Below are 18,959 nucleotides of genomic sequence, written 5' to 3' on the forward strand. Positions count from 1 at the left end.
AATTAACATTACTAAAACAGATTATGTGGTCATTATCACTTTGCTGCTTGTGGCATCTTGCTGTGCACACATTGGCAGTCGCATTTCCTATATTACAACAGTGACTACACTTCAAAAGTACTACATTGGCTGCAAAGCACTTTGGGACATGGGGTCATGAAAACCACTGCATAAATGCACGACTTTCTTTCTCTGATCCTCTGCTCCAGCACTCTCCTTTCAGGATCTCACTTCATGCAATGTTTTTACAATGTCCCTCAAGAAGTAATTTGACTGGCTACACCTAACCAGCAATTCTGAAGCACACTGTATGAAGTGTCAATGGGGTAGGTGGGCATTAAGGCATTTCCTTTTTTTGTGTTTAGGATTATTGGGCATTCAATAGGTTACATTTCCCCTTTTTTTGAAAAACATCTTCATACATTTGTGCTGATATGAGGCGCTATGGGTTGCAACAGAACGGTTACTGTTTAAGCCCCATGTGATATAAGCCTGGGAAATGTTCCTTTCAATTGTTAAAATGCCGAGGCAACTTCTCAACCTCAAGCTGTGTAATTTCTTGTCCTCAAGACTCCCAATTCTCCAAGTTGTTGCTGTACACCTACTTCATTTCGACTGCAGGTTTCTCGAGCTTTCCAACTGCCACCCTTCTTCATTCATACCGATACTGCACATAGAAATTCCTATTGCACAGTACAACATTAATACCCAAAAACACTGAGCACCATTATCCATACTACATTAATACCTGCATATACACGAACACTGAACAATAATATCCATTAGTACAACATTAATACCACACTGTAACACTGAAGACTTGTATCATTAATTACATCATTGACACCTACTTCATTCCCACTGCATCCTGCCCCACAGGCTCTCGACGCTTCCGATTGCCGCCCTTCTTCAGGATGAAGCCCTCTGGGAACCACAGCGGCCCGAGCTTGCGCTTGCGTTTAGCCGCTACAACCCCTAGGATTAGAATGAGGATGATGATCCCTATGGCAACCATCAACAGGTACAGGAGGCTCTGTTGGTTCAGATCATCATGCTCACCTGTGGGGAAAACAAACACCTTTTTTTTTCTTGCATTGCATTATGCACGTGACAGCAAAAGCCAGTGTTGAAAAACAAAGCTCTTACTTTCTATATTTCTTCCATTTGGGTTTAGAATCCACCCAACATTAATTATGTTAATAACTAGTGATTTAAAACAACAATTGAAGATTTTTACCCAGTGCGTGCACTGTCACTCTTCCTCACACCTCAGCCCATGTGCTTTTTCTCTTCCCCCCACCCCCCCACAACAGAAAAAAGGTAGAAAAGGATCAGAACACAGATGGGGAAGTATTTGAAGTCTATGCACCTTTACAACAGGGTTGACAAACGTACACCTCTCAACTGTTTTGGACAAGTAGTTTGGATGGGGATATTCTGAGGAATAACAATATATGGGTTACCTGCTAGACCCCAGCATCTGCAGTTAATGTTAACACTGGGAGCTTACCAAGTGTCACGGTCTTGGTCTTGTCAGAGCCATCTTGCTGATGCCTCCACCTCATTTTAATTACTTGTCACTGACAAACAGGCAAGAATTAACTCTTGAAGTGAGACCCCTGGTCAACCCCATTAATGCTGGAGAATCACTTGTTGGTTGTGCCTTTATTTCTTCAGAACATTGTGCAAATAACATTGAGCGCAATTAGAATACAGTTCCTAGATACCAAAATCATGCTGACCCTATACTTCATATTGCAAAATTATGGTACCTGAAGAGAAGACCAATTTGTATTTTTAGAAATTTTTGACCAACTTGTTTATTAAGCATCCCCTCGTTGTCCTTGACCTGTCTGCAGCCTTTGACAGTTGACCACACTATCCTCCTCCAATGCATCTCTTCTATTCTCCAGCTGGGTGGGACTGCACTCTCCTGGTTCCATTTTTATCTATCCAGTTGAATGGAGAGAATCCCTGAAATGGTTTCTCTTCCCACTCCCACACCTTTACCTCTACCAAGGTAATATCTTTCGTCCCCTCCTACTTCTCTTCCACATGCTGTCGTTTGGCAACATCATCTGAAAATACAGCGTCAGGTTCCACATGTACTCTGACAACACCCAGCTCTAACTCACCACCACCTCTCCTGACCCCCTACACTGTCTGTAAATTGGTCAGACTGCTCGTCTCAAACTTCCTCTAACGAAATATCGGGAAGACTGAAGCCATTCAGTCCCTGCTACCAGCTCCATCCCTCTCCTTGGCAACTGGCTGAGGCTGAACCAGACTGCTTGCAACCTTGGTGTCTGCACCATCACTAACACCACTTATTTTCTGCCTCAGTTCATCTGTTGCTGTAACCCTCATCCATACCTTTGTGACCTCTAGACCGACTATTCCAACACACTCCTGACCAGCCTTCCATGTTCAACCCTCCACAAACTTGAGGTCATCCAAAACTCTGCTGCCCGTGTCCTAACTTGCACAAAATCCCATTCAGCCATCATCTTTGTGCTCGCTGACCTACATTAGCTCCCGGTTAAGCAACGGCAAGATTTTTAAAATTTTCACCCTCGTTTTCAAATCCATGGCCTTGCCACCCTCACATCCTCGCACCCCCACCCAATCTCTGTAATCTCCTCCAGCCCTACAACCCTCTTCTAATTCTGGCCTCCTGAATATCCCTGATTTTAAATCGCTCCTCCGTTGGTAACCTGGAAACCTGCCAAAATCCTAATCTCTGGAATTACCTCGCTAAACCTCTTGGCCTCTCCGCCACTCTCTCCTCCATTAAGACACTCCTCAAAACCTACCTCTTTGACCAAGCTTTTGGTCACCTGCCCTAATAGCACCTTGTGTGGCTCGGTGTCAAATTTTGTTTACTAACACTCCTGTGAAGAGCATTGGAACAGTTTATTATCTTAAAAGCATTATATAAATACAAACTGTTGTTGCAGTTTAATGAAGACACCCTTCTTGATAGGGAGCCAATTTCACTGAGTTACAGTACTCTTGTTCATGAAGGACGATCATGTTTCTAAGTAGAAGTCATTATTGCTCTGCAAATGTCAAACATACATCTTCGTAGCAACAGGATAGACGCAAAGCAAGGTGGTAATTTTCAAATATTTTTTCAACTAGAGTACAGAGGAGGTTCATCAACAAGGAATTTTCAAAGAATATGGAGCAGGTGCAGAGGAAATTTACTTGAATGATACCAGGGAAGAGGGACTTCAGTTTTGTGGAGAGACTAGAGAAGCTGAGCTAGTTTCACCTTTGAGCAGAAAAGGAGAGCAGAACACAAGAAATAGGAGCAGGAGTAGACTATATGGCCCATCAAGCCTGCTCCACCATTCAAAATGATCTTAGGATTCAACTCCACTTTCCCGCCCGCTCGCCATATCCCTCGATTCCCTGAGAGATCAAAATTCTGTCTCTCCCAGCCTTAAATGTATTCAGCGATGGGGCATCCACAACCCTCTGGGGTAGAAAATTCCAAAGATTCGCAACCCTTTGAGTGAAGTAATTTCTCATCTCAGTCCTGAACAATCGGCCCCTTATCCTGAGACTGTGCCCCCGTGTTTTAGATTCCCTTGCCAGCAGAAACAATCTCTCAATGTCTACCCTATCCAGACCCTTTAGAATCTTATATAATAAAAGCAAAATACTGCCGATGTTGGAAATCTGAAATAAAAACAAGAAATGCTGGAAATACTCAGCAAGTCTGGCAGCATCTGTGGAGAGAGAAGCAGAGTTAACATTTCAGGTCAGTGACCCTTCTTCAGAACTAGCAAATATAGAAATGTAAAAGGTTATAAGCAAGTAAAGCAGGAGTGGGGCAAGAGATAACAAAGGAGAAGGTGTAAATAGGACAAGGTCACAGAACAGCTGACCGGAAAGTCATGGAGCAAAGGCAAACAATATGTTAATGGTGCGTTGAAAGACAAAGCATTAGTACAGATAGGGTGTTAATGGACTGAAAATTGAACAGCCGCAAGTACAAACATGAAAAAAAACAGTGGGTAAGCAAACTGAACAAACTAAGATGAAATAAAATAAAACAAACAAAAAAAATCAAAAAAAAAAATATATATAAAAAGGAAAAAGAAAAAAAATAACTAAAAATAAAAGTCAAATGGGGGGGGGGCCTGTCATGCTCTGAAATTATTGAACTCAATGTTCCAGTCCAGCAGGCTGTAGTGTGCCTAATCGGTAAATGAGATGCTGTTCCTCGAGCTTGCGTTGATGTTCACTGGAACACTGCAGCAATCCCAGCACAGAGATGTGAGCATGAGAGCAGGGGGGAGTGTTGAAGTGGCAAGCAACCGGAAGCTCGGGGTCCTGCTTGCGGACTGAGCGGAGGTGTTCCGCAAAGCGGTCACCCAGTCTGTGTTTGGTCTCCCCAATGTAGAGGAGACCACATACAGTATACTACATTGAAAGAAGTACAAGTAAATCGCTGCTTCACCTGAAAGGAGTGTTTGGGACCTGGGATAGTGAGGAGAGGGGAGGTAAACGGGCAGGTATTACACCTCCTGCAATTGCATGGAAGATGTCATGGGAAGGAGACGAGGTGGTGGGTGTAATGGAGGAGTGGACCAGGGTGCCACGGAGGGAATGATCCCTTCGGAATGCTGACAGGAGAAGGGAGGGGAAGATGCATTTGGTAGTGGCATCACGCTGGAGGTGGCGGAAATGGCGGAGGATGATCCTTTGGATATGGAGAGTGATGGGGTGGAAAGTGAGGACAAGGGGAACCCTGTTGCGATTCTGGGAGGGAGGGGAAGGGGTGAGGGTCGAGGTGCGGGAAATAGGCCGGACACGGTTGAGGACCCTGTCAACCACAGTGGGGGGAATCCTCGGTAGAGGAAAAAGGAAGACTTATCAGAGGCGCTGTCATGGAAGGTAGCATCATCAGAGCAGATGCATCGGAGACGGAGAAACTGGGAGAATGGAATGGAGTCCTTATAGGAGGCAGGGTGTGAAAAAGTGTAGTCGAGGTAGCTGTGGGAGTCAGTGGGCTTATAATGGATATTATTAGACAGCCTGTCACCAGAGATGGAGATAGAGAAGTCGAGGAAGGGAAGGGAAGTGTCAGAGATGGACCATGTAAAGGTGAGAGAAGGGTGGAAATTAGAAGCAAGGTTGATAAAGTTTTCCAGTTTGGGGCGGGAGCAGGAAACAGCACCGATACAGTCATTAATGTACCGGAAAAAGAGTTGGGGGAGGGGGCCGGAGTAAGACTGGAACAAGGAATGTTCGACATATCCCACAAAAAGACAGGCATAACTAGGACCCATGCAGGTACCCACTGCAACACCTTTTACTTGAAGGAAGTGAGTGGAGTTGAAGGAGGAGTTCTTCAATGTGAGAACAATTTCAGCCAGACGGAGGAGGGTGGTGGTGGATGGGGATTGGTTGGGCTTTGTTACCTTTAGAATCTTATATGTTTCAATGAGATCAGCGCTCATTCTTCTGAACTCCAGAGAATACAGGCCCAATTTACTCAGTCTCTCATCACAGATCAACACGCTCATCCCAGGGACCAATCTAAAGAACCTTCGCTGCAGTGCCTCCAATGCAAGTATATCCTTTCTTAAATGTGGAGACCAAAACTGCCCACAGTATTCCAGATGTGGTCTCACCAAAACCCAGTACAATTGTAGCAAGAGTTCCTTATTTTTATACTCCAATGCCTTGCAATAAAGGCCAACATGCCATTTGCCTTTCTAATTGCTTGCTGCACCTGCATGCCAACTTTCTGCGTTCCTTGTACAAGCACAGCAAGTCTCTTTGAACATTGACACTTAAAAGTTTCACATCTTTTTAAAAATTCTGCTTTTCTATTCTTTGGACCAAATTGCATAACTTAACACTTCCCCACATTATACTCCATCTGCCATCTTGTTGCCCACTCACTTAACCTGTCCAAATCTCTTTGCAGCCTCTCTGTGTTCTTCCCACAGCTTACCTTTCTATCTACCTCTGTATCATCAGCAAAAGTAGATACATTACTCTCTGTCTCTTCATCTAAGTCATTCATATAGATTGTAAATAGCTGAGGCCCCAGCACTGATCTTTGCGGCACTCCATGATTTACTGCCTGCCAACTTGAAAATGCCTCATTTATGCCCACTCATTGCTTCCTGTCTGGTAACCAATCCTCTATCCATGCTAATATATTACCCCCACTTCCATGAGCCCTTATCTTGCTATTAACTTTTTGTGTGGCACTTTATCGAATGTCTTTTGGAAATCCAGGTATACTACATCTACTGGTTCCCCTTTATCTACCCTACTAGTTACATCCTCAAAAAACTGTGATAAATTTGTCAAACAGGATGTCCCTTTCGTAAAACCATGTTGACTTGTTCTGATCATATTGTGCCTTTCCAAGTGCATTGTAAAGACTTCCCTAATAATAAATTCCAGCATTTTCCCAATGACTGATGTCAGGCTAACTGGCCTGTAGTTCCCCATTTTCTCTCCCCCTCTTTTCTTGAAAAGCGGTGTAACATTTGCCAACTTCCAATCTGATGGCACCGTTCCCGAATTGAAAGAATTTTGGAAAATCATTGCTCGTGCATCCACTGTATCTGCAGCTATCTCTTTTAGAACCCTATGGTGTAGAGCATCAGGTCCTGGAGATTTGACAGATTTTAAGTTTCTCCAATACTTTTTCCTCTGCTGATATTAATTTTCTCACTCTTTTTAACCCCTAGGTTACTGGTTATTTCTGGTATAAAACGTATGTCTTCTGCTGCGAAGACCGTCACAAAATATTTGTTCAATGCCTCTGCCATCTCCTCATTCTCCATGATAATTTCTCCTGTCTCTGCTTCTAAGGGACAAATGTTTACTTTAACCACCCTCTTCCTTTTGATATACCTATAAAAGCTCTTATAATCTGTTTTTAATATTACTGGCTAGTTTTACTCTCATTCTATTTTTTCCTTTTTTTAAAAAATCAACTTTTTGGTGGCCCTTTGCTGGTTACTAAAACACTCCCTATCCTCAGACTTGCAACTCTTTTTTGCAACACTGTAAGCCTTTTCTTTTAATCTAATACTGTCCTCAACTTCCTGAGTGAGCCACGGATGGGTCTTTCCGGCTGAGTTTTTGTTTTTCAAAGGAATGTATTTTTGCTGAAAATAGAGACGTGTTGTCGAAGCTTTTCGTCTTGCACTCATCAGGGCAATCATAAGAATAACAAATGTAAGGGAAAGCAACAACTTATACTGCATGAGAAGAGAGTGCTGACTGGTTGGCAAGTGAACTCGGATTGGCAAAGACATTGCCATGGCAAATGCACCAGTTTACGGTGACTGACAGTTAACTGCCAAGCTTTGTTTAAAATTCAAACCAAGCTGCTTGACTCTGATTGGTCAAGGCATTGCCCTGAGGAATGAACCAGCGAATGGCTGTCACTTATTTTGTTCAGCTGAAACAGCAGCAATGTTTGTACATAATATAAAAACAAAATATTGCAGATGCTGGAAATCTGAAATAGAAACAAGAGATGCTGGAAATACTCAGCAGGTTTGGCAGCATCTGAGGAGAGGGAAGCAGAGTTAACGTTTCAGGTCAGTGACCCTGATACTGGTGCATTCGCCATGGCATTATGATCACTGTTTCCCAGTGAATCTTTTACTATGACATTGCTACTTAATCCTGCTTCATTACACAATACTAGATCTAAGATAGTTTTATCCCTAGTTGGTTCCACAACGTATTGCTCCAAGAAACTGTCCTGAAAGCATTCTGCAAACCCATCTTATAGACACTCCTGCCAATTCCATTGTCCTTGTCTTAATGAAGATTAAAGTCCCGTACAATTATTACATTGCCTTTGTTTCAAGCTCCAATAATTTCTTGTTTAATGCTCTGCCCAATGGTATAACTGCTATTAGGGGACCTATAAACTGCTCCCACCAGTGTTTTCTGATTCTTGCTATTCGTTATTTCCACCCATACGGATTCTACTTCATGATCTTCTGAGGCCAGATCCTTTCTCACTAATGCCCCTAAGTCATACTTTACCATCAGTGCTACCCCTCCTCCTTTGCTATTCTGGCCTTCTTTCTGAAATATTGTTTAGCCTGGAATACGTATTTCTCGACCATGATCACGATGTAACCACGTTTCTGCAATACTGATTAGATCTAAATCATGTACCTCTATTTGTGCCACTCGTTCATCTATCTTACTGCAGACGCATCGCACATTCAGATGTCAAACATTGAATTTCATTTTTTTGCTTCTGTTCCCTTCAATGACCTTATTCGCTGATGTACAATTTCTGTTAAACTCTGTCCCTTCCTGTCCCATTCTGCTTGTCTTTACCCACAACGCTATACTGCTCTGATGCCTTGGCCTTTCTCTTTAGATTTCTAACTCTCACTTCTCCTGAACCCTTCCCCCACTCTTTTATATTTAATAAAGATGCTCAAAATTATGAGGCATTTTGATAGAGTAGATAGGGAGAAACTGTTTCTACTGCCAGTCGGGCGGTAACCAGCGTACACAGATTTAAGGAAATTACCGAAGAAAAGGGAGACGAGAAGAACTTGTTTGAAGTAGCGAGTTGTAATGATCTGAACTTTCAATTCACAAAATCCACTGCCTGAAAGGTGATGGAAGCTGACTCAATTTCAAATGGGAATTGAATTTATGATTTAAAAGGAAAAGTACTGCAGGGCTATAGGCAAAGGCATGTGAAATGGGACTAATTGGATAGCACTTACAAAAATGGCCGCCTTTCTGTGCTGCATGATTCTCTGAGCTGCATGAATCGCTTAGGTGTTTCAGTGCAGATGGGCATAATGAAAAGATTTTGCAACATCCATGGTCCAATGATGACAACTGATAAACGGCAGCAATTATGCTTTGACTTACACTAGGGAGAGTCGATAGGAAAAACTATAATTACCTCCGATTATATGTTTCCGCTGTTAAGTGTACATGAAAAGTTAAAGTACTTAAACAAAGCTGTTTAGTTTTGATTTTAAGAGGTTGGCATGAATGTAAAGTGGCTTAATGTAAAACATCAGTATTTCAAAATTTGCCAATGATACCAAACTTGGAGATATGGCAGACAGTGAGGATGATACCAATCGACTGCAACAGGACATAGATAGGATCAACAGAATGGACAGACAGTTGCCAGACAGAATTTAATGCAGAGAAATGTGAGGTGATGCATTTTGGCAAAAGGGATAGGGAGAGGCAATATAGACTGAATGGTACAGTTCTAAAGAGTGTATAGGGACAGAGAAACTTGGAAGTTCATGAGCACAGAGCTTTGAAGGTGGCAGGACATGTTGAGAGAGTTGTTAGCATATGGCATCTTGGGTTTCATAAATAGAGGTATCGAGTACAAAAGCAGGGAGGTTATGCTGAACTTTTAAAAGCTCTGGTTCGGCCAAACTACAGTATTGCATCCAGTTCTGGTCAGCACACTTTAGGGAGAATGTGAGGGTCCTTGAAAGGCTGCAGAGGAGATTTACCAGATTGATTCCTGGGATTTTAGCTACAAGGCTAGGTTGAGAAACTGGGGTTGTTCTCCTTTGAGCAAAGGAGGTTGAGAGGAGATTTGACAGAGGTGTACAAGATACAGGTTTAAATAGAGTAGACAAAGAAAAGCTGCTCCCATCAGCTGATGATACAAGGACTAGAGGACACAATATTTTGGTTTTGCAAGAGATGCAGGGGGACATGAGGAAGAACTTTTAATGACCTGGAATTTGCTGTCTACCAGGGTGGTGGAAACAGAGACAAATGGTTTCAAAAAGAAATTGTATGGGCACTTTAGCAAAATAAATTTGCAGGGTGATAGGGAAAGAGCAGGGGAATGAAACTGATTGCATTGTGTTCATGCTGGCTTTCTGAAGAACAATGAGCCGAATGACCTCCTTCTGTGCTTTTAAGGCTCTATGACTCTATGTGTACTAAGAGGATGACAGCTACACTGGTCTCAGTAAAGACTTGACAAGCAATGGCACTGCTGCACTGGACGTCTTCCTCCCCTCATCCACACTCCAGCGTTGGAAGTTCAACAGAGAGTGAAGGTGGCAGAGATTATTCAGCTTCCCTCAATTCTCAGGAAACCCTCAAAAATTGACCTTGTAAAACTGGTTCACTAGCTTACTCCCCCACCCAGTCTGGCCTACATATGACTCTAGTCCCACACTATGTGGTGACCCTTAATGTTTTCAGGGCAACAAGGATGCACAATGAATGCTGCCTTGCCACCTGTTACCAAAGCATAATTAGATACAAACCTCAAAGAACACCCACAGAAATCTTAGGTACTGTTGGGAGGAGGAGGTGATAATTTTTTTTATTATGAAGTACAAATGTAGCTCATTTTTATTTCCATTTCAGTCAGCATTCCCACAAATGGGTAATTGGCAATGGATTTCCAGAATAGCTGCAACTTCAACACTCTCTGGAGAATTTAAATTGGAGGTGGGAAACTTGCCAGGTTTGGGAGTTGACTGCACTTACTTTTGACAAACTCGATTGGGTATGGCAGGTTGCCCTTGCTGGACTGGGCAGCAATGAAGGCAGCAGCGCTGTCTGTCGACGGGAAGCAATCCTCGGATGTTTGCAAACACTGACGGTTGTCAATCTCCAAGCAGACTTCAGAACTGTGTATGAATAACAATAAGAAGTTATGAATGCCAAGGTTAACCAGAGAACTGTAAAAGTTGACAGCCATTCAGCCCATTCGTGTCTGTGACGCCTTTTTGCTGCATCTTCCCCGGCCTCTCATGTTTATCCACTTTTCCCTTAAAGATGCTTCAATCACTATCTATGGCAAAGCATTCCATACTCTAACTACCCTTTGTTAAAAAAATAATTCTCCCGGTCATGCTTTCCACTCTGAATGACCTTAAATTAACGACTCCTCACATCTAACCGACAGAAGAATGGTTTTGCTTTATTGACCCTATCAAAACCACACATAACTGTTTTAAAAACTCGTAAATCTTCTCTTAGCCTTTTCTGTATCAGTGGAAGTAGACATATAACTCGAGACTCTTCCCATCGCCATTGTTTTGCAAACCCAGTATTATCCTGGTGAATCTATAATCTATGGACTCTATGGTTTTTTGGTCCTATCTATAATTTTATGACCAAAACTGCATATAGTACTTTACCTATTACAGAACCATTACCTCTTAACCTTTGTATTTTATGCCCCTATTTAGAAAACCCAAAACGTTAATTTTTTTTTTTGTGACTTTATCTACGTGTAGTCAACTTTTCACACCATTATATATTTTAGCTCCTGAGTATTGGCCCCGTCCATTCCGGAGATCATCTTTCAACTGAGTGTATACTACTATTCCTTTCCTCCCAAAATGCCCACTAAATTGCATCTGCCTATTCTGCTAAAGTGCATTCGCTTAACGTATTTTACAGTCCTCGTTATCAAACCCCTCATTCTGTTTTGTCAGCAAATTTCAGCATTGGGCTCAGATGCCGAAGTTCAAATGTTCTGTGCAAAAAGAACAAGGGAATTCAGCATTGAGCCTGGGATCTATCACTTCCTATCTTCTCCAATCTGGGAAATAGCTGTTAGTAAAGCATGCTGATACATTTCTCGATGATATAACTGAATTTCTGCAATACTGCTGAGGTATACCCTGATCAAATGCCTTCAGAAAATTCATATTTACAGAATTGCCTTTATCTATACAATTAATCAAAACAACACTCACGTTTACAAAACTTGCCTACAATACATCTGTCTTTCATTATCCCATGAAATATTCACTAATTTGCTTGTGAATTATGGAGTTTAAGAGTTCGTCCACAACTGTCATTAGACTAACTTATCTATAATTAGCCAGTTCATCCTTATCCCCCAGCCTTCAACAGAGTTGCCACCATCTACTACTTGCCAGTCCTTTGGCATTACTCAAGTTTAAAACAAAACCGGTGCTGCCTTTAATTTTTTCCCCCTTTCATTCTAGAAGTTGACAACTCCTGCTCAATGTAAACATACACAGGCAGCAGTAATTCTTACTATAATGCCAGTTTTGAGGCTGCACCCCAACTGCCCATCAGCACAACCAAGCATATATATTAATCATAATAATATAAAAGCAAAATACTGCGGATGCTGGAAATCTGAAACAAAAACAAGAAATGCTGGAATCACTCAGCAGGTCTGGCAGCATCTGTGGAAAGAGAAGCAGAGTTAACGTTTCGGGTCAGTGACCCTTCCTACATATTAATCAGTTCACTGCAGTGGAGCAGTGCATTTCAGGGTGCCCCGTGCCTTTAAAAAAAAAGCACCCCAAACAATAGGCCTGATGGGTATGGATTAGCTCAGAAATTCTTACCCTATAACTTCTCGCCCAAGCTCTCTCACTATCCTAATAAACCGCTTCATTCTGGAGCCGTGGCCATAGTATGGCATGATCATGGGTTCCCCTTTTGAGTTCCTCTTGAATCGCAGGATGGTGTGCAGGAGAGCCCCCAGCCTTCGAAGAAAGTTCACAGCGTCTCTGAGTAGTTCCTCTGGCGGCAGGAGCACGATCAGCACCAGAGTCCCTTTGGCCAGGCGCTCAGGGACACCATCCACGCAGTCCAGGCCGTCCCAGCCACACTCCTCAGTGTTACAGCCCTGGTCGCAGTGTCCATCTTGGTAGTGGTCAGCACAGTACTTCTCGTAAAACGGGCTATGAAGATCAAAAAGGACAAGTCAGAGATCAACAGGCATCTTCAAAAATCAACCTCGACTAGCTAATGCCTTACAATGCATTTATGTGCTGATGTCCACACCAACGATGCACAGCTACAGCTTTTATTCTATGTACAACGCACAGTAACGACATGGTATTAAAAAACAACTTTGAACCATTGCTCAGTTGGTGGCACTCTAGACTCTGAGGCAGATGATCATGGGTTCAAGTACCACTCTAGAGACTCGGACACAAAATCTATGCTGACTTTTCAGTGCAGTACTGAGGGAGTGCTGCAGTGTCAGAGTTGTCATCTTTCAGATGAGACATTTAATTGAGGGCCTGTCTGCCCACTCAGGTGGGCACAAAAGGTCCCATGGCACAGTTTCAAAAAAGGGTAGGGGCATTCTCAACCAACATCACTAAAATAAATGATCTGTCCATTAATCGCCCCACTCATTGTGGGTGCTTGCTGTGCACAAAGTGGGTGCCAAGCTTCCTACATTACAACAGTGATTACACTTCAAATAACGTTGCTCCATTTAAGGAGAAGTATTTGTAGCAGAAAGGAACAGAAGGTTAGGCTGAAAGAGTGAAATTAAGTCAGGTGGGAGGAGTGTAAACACTGGCATTGATATATTGGGCCGAATAGCCTGTTTATGGACTGCAAGCTCAATGTACTTCATTGGCTGTAAAGCACTGTAGGACGTTCTGAGGATGTGAAAGGTGCTGTATAAAGGCAAGACCTTTCCTTCTTTCCTCCTACACATTTCAGCCTAACCTCAGTCAGCTTCCTGGGGAGAAACAGGTCCAAACCCTGGCATAGACTTTGCATTTTAGGAACGTACTTGCAGGACTTCTGACTGTACCGACAGTCAAAGTTGTCGAACAGGCACTCGGGTGTGTTGCAGGCTTCGTCGCATTGGTTATTTTTGAATAGGTCCCAGCATTGCAGGCTGTCTGTGCAGTTCTCCCAAGGTTTCAATGTCAGCGAGCAGTCGCCGCCGTCCCACTCACACTCGTGATTGTTGCACTCTTGGTCACAGACTCGGTCCCTAGCCTTCTCCTTGCAGCGGGGTAACTGGCAGCTTTTCCTCTCCAGCTCAGCACATGTCAGTCCCTGGTACTGTGCAGGGCATTGGCAGCTGAAGAACGGTGGCGAGGATTTTGGGTGGCAGGTCCCGCCGTTGTGGCACGGCCTGGCAGAGCAGGTTGGCAGCTGGCACTCGGGGCCTCTGAATCCTTTCAAACACATGCACCTGGGGCCCAGGGGGGTTCTGGAGCACGTCCCACCATTCTGGCACAACACCTGCCCACAGCTGTAGTTGGTGTGTTCACAACTCGCCCCCACTACGCCCTGCAGAGAAAATTAAAACTAGGTGTAAAAGAAATTTGAAATCATCCTCCTTCACCCTGATTGCTAAGTGGCTGCAAGCATCTGTCACACAGGTACCCATCCTCAGAATCCCAAAATAACTCAGATGTGTGAGCACCAAGCTACAGGGGATCATGAAGGTGGAGCCACAGTCAACAAGGCAAACAGACAGTTAAACCATAAAAAGGTACAAGTCTGGCTAGCCAGCATCTTGATCACTGAGGCAGTATGTGTGTACATGCACACAACACAGGGTGAAGACACAATGCAGTTTGGCTGTGATGCCCTCTCTGGTCGAGTATTCCATCAGTGAAGGTCAGTTGATGCTCATGAAGCACCCAAGCTTTGGGGAAAATAAGTGCACGCTGGGTTCTCGTGGCATGGGAGAACAAAGTAACTGCTTAGTTCCAGCTATTCAGACGCAAGGATGATATTTCTGCCTGGGAACAATTCAGACAAGAGTCACAAGGCTGATTCCCATCAAAGTCCTGAGTTATAAGGAGAAACAACTGAAAATTGGGCTTTTGGGCCTTTGAAAGGAGATTAACCAATCGGAAACCTGGTCTCATGGTACAGGATACGGACAAGGGAAGAATCAGACTTTTATGGCAAACTAAAAGAATAGCAGCGGGTTCAAGGTAGGTAATGGGAAAATGTTAGGACATTCTGGATAGGCTGATCAGCCCATTGCATGAATCTCCAGGCCTGGTTTAATATAAAATAATTGGAGATCGTGATGTGACGGGGTGGAGGCAGAGAAGAGGGTAGAATGTAAAGGCCTGATACCCGACCCGAATCCGACGTCATGTGTCGGGTTCGGGTCGCGTCGGGTTGCACTTCCGGGTCCGGCTATCGGACTCGGGCTGGGTCGGACAGGCTCTATTCACAGGTAAGTGGCTTCAATGTTAATTTAATTTTTGGACTAGAAAGCTGGTTTTGTTACAGTTATTTTAAGCTTGTGCAAATCAGCAACAAAGTGAAAAACGAAAGGCAAGTTAACTGATGGTAGGATAGGGCCAGGTTGGGTGTGGGAAAAAATGGAAGGACTCGGGCCGGGTCAGGCTCTTTTTTTGCAGAACTGAGCAGGCCTTTAGTAGAGTGTCTCTGGAAGGGTGAGTAAATGTCATCCGAAAGGCTTTCCTCTCCAATTAGCTTGTGATCTCGATCCTGTTCTCACTTCAAGTCCGCACACACAAGTTTCAGCAGGAGTCAGGAGATTGCAATCAGGGCACTAGAAACTAGGCAGATTTCCACCATCACCACCCCCATCCTAAAGGGGCCGGAGACTTGCACTGATCACAGGTGTTAACAGGCAAAGCAAATTCTGAAAAAGCTCTCGTAACATCATCTAACAAGCTACGGCCTTCGACGAGTGGCTAAGAGACAGCCCTGACACCCATTAGGCAGGTCAATTTTCCCTGCAGAATTAGTTCAAGTGGTGCACAATCACACTACCACTAGCACACTCAATAAATGAACAAACACGAGTGCGATGAGTTAGACAAGCACCTGCCTCGGGTTCCAAACAACTGCTAGAAAGGATTGCAGGCTTGTGCCAATCGATTTGTGCATTAACAGGATTTTTTTTCAATGACATTTCCTAACAATTCATGAATATACATACTCCCGAAGAACTCTGTTGCACTTACAGGTCTGCACTGACAGGTATACCCAAGTGGAGTGTTGACATCAATCATGCATGTCCCTCCATTCTGGCACGGCTGAGAAAGGCACAGGTCAACAATGGTCTCACAGTGACGGCCTGCAAGAGATCAGTGGTTTGTGTTATGAAAAGATTCTCATCAGCCCTTGCATCTAACAGGAGTACTGGGTGACTTGCAGTTCACGCCACTTGCTTTTTCACATGACTATTATTTTGAAGAAGGCATTACCTATCCTGTGGGGGGTGGGAGAAAGGGGAAGATCATTTTGGTCACAATCACATCCTGTGCAAGTGATACGTTCCATTTTTCTACCTCAAGGCACATCTCAGCACTAGGCAAACAAAAAAGGTTTCCCCAAATGCTAAAAAAGGGGCATTTTCCTTCAATTATTAAATATTTCGTCCATTTAAAAATCTTTTAAGCTGGAAGTAGCAGGAAATCCAGCATTCACAGAAACAAAAGTTTTTTTTGGCAGTCTGTTGTAGCAATGCCCCCATTCTTAAGAATAACACATTGAGCATGTGCATCATGCTATAATCTGGGATACATGAACCCGCTCCGGGCAGTAAGTTAGCGGCTCCCGATCTCTGTAATCTCCTCCAGCCTTACAACCTTCAGAGATCTGTGTTCCTTCAACTTGGGCCTCTTGTGCATACCCCACTCTCTTCATCCCACCACTTTGTCTATAGTCCCTAGCCCTGAAATGCCCTCCTCTAACCTCTCTGCTTCTTCTGCCTCCTTTAAGAGTGAGGAAAAGAGCAACTGTAGCCAGGCATGCGAGCCAAGGTGGGCTTAATGGCCTCCTTCATACATACTTATTCAGTGATCTCACGATCACTAAGCAACAGATCACAACACTGATTTTAATGATTTGCAGACTGTCGGTTGGACCTCCTTCAGGCAGCATCTGCGATCCTTTTTGCAGCTGGAATATACTGAAACGGCATTAAGTCAGTTTGACTCTCAAAACTGTCCAGGATTGTGCCTAAACTAATCTAAGTAAGAACATGAGAATCTTGAGGAACAATGAGAGATCTTTCGGCCTAGCAAGCCCATCAAATATTAATAAATCTTCTCACTCATCCAATTGTTTTTGATAACCATTTAAATGGTGTCCTTCAACGTCTCTTCCCCAGTAACTTATGCTAAAACTCTTAACCTTTGGGTTGGAAAGGTTCTTTGTCTTTCCTTCTGACTCCTAACACCAACATTTTCAACTTGTTTAGTTTAGTTTAGAGATACAGCACTGAAACAGGCCCTTCGGCCCACCGAGTCTGTGCCGACCATCAACCACCCATCTATACTAATCCTATACTAATCCCATATTCCTACCACATCCCCACCTGTCCCTATATTTCCCTATCGCCTACCTATACTAGGGGCAATTTATAATGGCCAATTAACCTATCAACCTGCAAGTCTTTGGCATGTGGGAGGAAACCCACACAGACACAGGAGAACTTGCAAACTCCACACAGGCAGTACCCAGAATTGAACCCAGGTCGCTGGAGCTGTGAGGCTGTGGTGCTAACCACTGCGCCGCCCCAGAACTCCGATGAAGGGTCACTGACCTGAAATGTTAACTCTGCTCCTCTCTCCACAGATGCTGCCAGACCTGCCGAGTATTTCCAGCATTTCTTGTTTTGATTTATGAAGATCCCAGATCTGTGTTGAGTTAGTGGATCTCAGCCAGGAAAGCCCCAATAGTGTGGCATACCCCCTCATCAAGATTGAGGCAGGATTCTTGCTTCTGATCACCCATGTCGCATGGGACACAGGCTGAAGCCACAATGTAGTTTAGCTGTGTTGCTCTCTGTGGTTGAGCAGCCCTGCATACACTGCTCACTCTCAAATCTAAGGAATAGCCAATCAGTGATGATACCCAGAGATTAAGACAGTTCACGGGGCACCCTGGCATTGGTGGGCAAAATAAGAAAATTGGCAACAAAAACAAGAACTGCTTTGCAACTCACCTGTGAAACCAGGTCGGCACCTACACAGGTAATCATTGGTTAACTGCACACAGTCAAGGCTGCCCTTGTGATCACATGGGTTGGAGAGGCACTCGTTGACGTCCCCTTCACAGCGGTCTCCAATAAAGCCAGGTGGGCAGATGCAGCTGTAGCCTCCAATTTCGTCAACGCACTGACCACCGTTTAGACACTTGTGCTCTCCCGTGTGGGGATTAAAATTGGGCTCGCAATCATTGTTGTTAATTTCACACAGAATACCTGTGAACACAAAACAATTTCAAAAGAAATTACACTTACTGCTGTTTTTATAGTTTCTGTACTTGGCCTATTCCCTTGTCCAAACCTATAGCTTTATCCTCAGGCCTCTGAAAGGTGGCCCTGTGACCAGTAATTCAAAACTGTGAGCAGTTTTGGTCTCCTTATTTAAGGAAGGACGTGATGCATTGGAGGCAATTCAGAGGAGGTTTACCAGATTGATACCTGGAATGAGCGGTTTGTCTTTTGAGGAAAGGTTCGACAGACAGAGCTCGTTTTCATTGGAGTTTAGAAGAGTGAGGGGAGACTTGATTGAAGTATATATGGCCCTGAATGGTCTTGACAAGGTGGATGCGGAAAGGATGTTTCCTTTTGTGTGAGAGTCCAGAAAAGGGGGGCACTGTTTTAAAATTAGGCGTCACCCTTTTAGGACAGAGATGAGGAGAAATTTCTTCTCTCAGAGGGTTGTGAGACTTTGGAACTCTCTGCCTCAGAAGGTGGTGGAGGCTGGGTCATTGAATATTTTTAAGGCAGAGGTAGATAGATTCCTGTTAGGCAAGGGAATCAAAGGTTATTGGGGTAGATGGGAGTGTGGAATTCGACACACAAAACAGATCAGCAATGACCTTATTGATTGGCGGGGCAGGCTAGAGGGGCTACTTCTGCTCCTAATTGGTATGTTCGTATGATCTTTTTGTCTCCTCACTTTCCAAGGAGAAGTATCTGCCCTCAACATAATAAAAGAAAAGCAAGTCAAGTGAGAGAGAGTTGGCAGCAATGAGCCAGGTCAGATGCTCATGGAGGCTCAGACGCCTTACATAAAAATCCACATGCTTCATACCTCACTTATCATCACGGACATTGGTGTTCTGATTTAAGATTCATCCACCAATGAGGCAACAGCATTGAGAACAGCCTTTCTAAAACTACAGGCCCACAAAACTCAAAGCAAGACAAACCAACAAATAAGAAATACAAATAGAATCAAGTCGCCCGA

General features: G+C 43.8%; 1 protein-coding gene across 3 annotated transcripts in view; it reads right to left on the reverse strand.

Annotated features, from left to right (window-relative positions):
• The window catches only part of LOC137373077 (neurogenic locus notch homolog protein 2-like), a 164,491-nt gene that overhangs the window by 15,780 nt on the left and 129,752 nt on the right, over nt 1–18,959 (reverse strand). For all 3 annotated transcript variants that reach the window (XM_068037924.1, XM_068037926.1, XM_068037925.1), the window contains 6 exons: nt 17,708–17,965; nt 15,720–15,832; nt 13,544–14,052; nt 12,354–12,692; nt 10,507–10,649; nt 852–1,059 (listed from right to left, as the gene is read on the reverse strand). In XM_068037924.1, coding sequence (XP_067894025.1) covers nt 852–1,059; nt 10,507–10,649; nt 12,354–12,692; nt 13,544–14,052; nt 15,720–15,832; nt 17,708–17,965 — 1,570 coding nt within the window. The remainder of the gene's footprint in view (nt 1–851; nt 1,060–10,506; nt 10,650–12,353; nt 12,693–13,543; nt 14,053–15,719; nt 15,833–17,707; nt 17,966–18,959) is intronic.

The sequence above is a fragment of the Heterodontus francisci genome, chromosome 8 (assembly GCF_036365525.1).
Source record: "Heterodontus francisci isolate sHetFra1 chromosome 8, sHetFra1.hap1, whole genome shotgun sequence".
Classification (NCBI taxonomy): Eukaryota; Metazoa; Chordata; class Chondrichthyes; order Heterodontiformes; family Heterodontidae; genus Heterodontus; species Heterodontus francisci.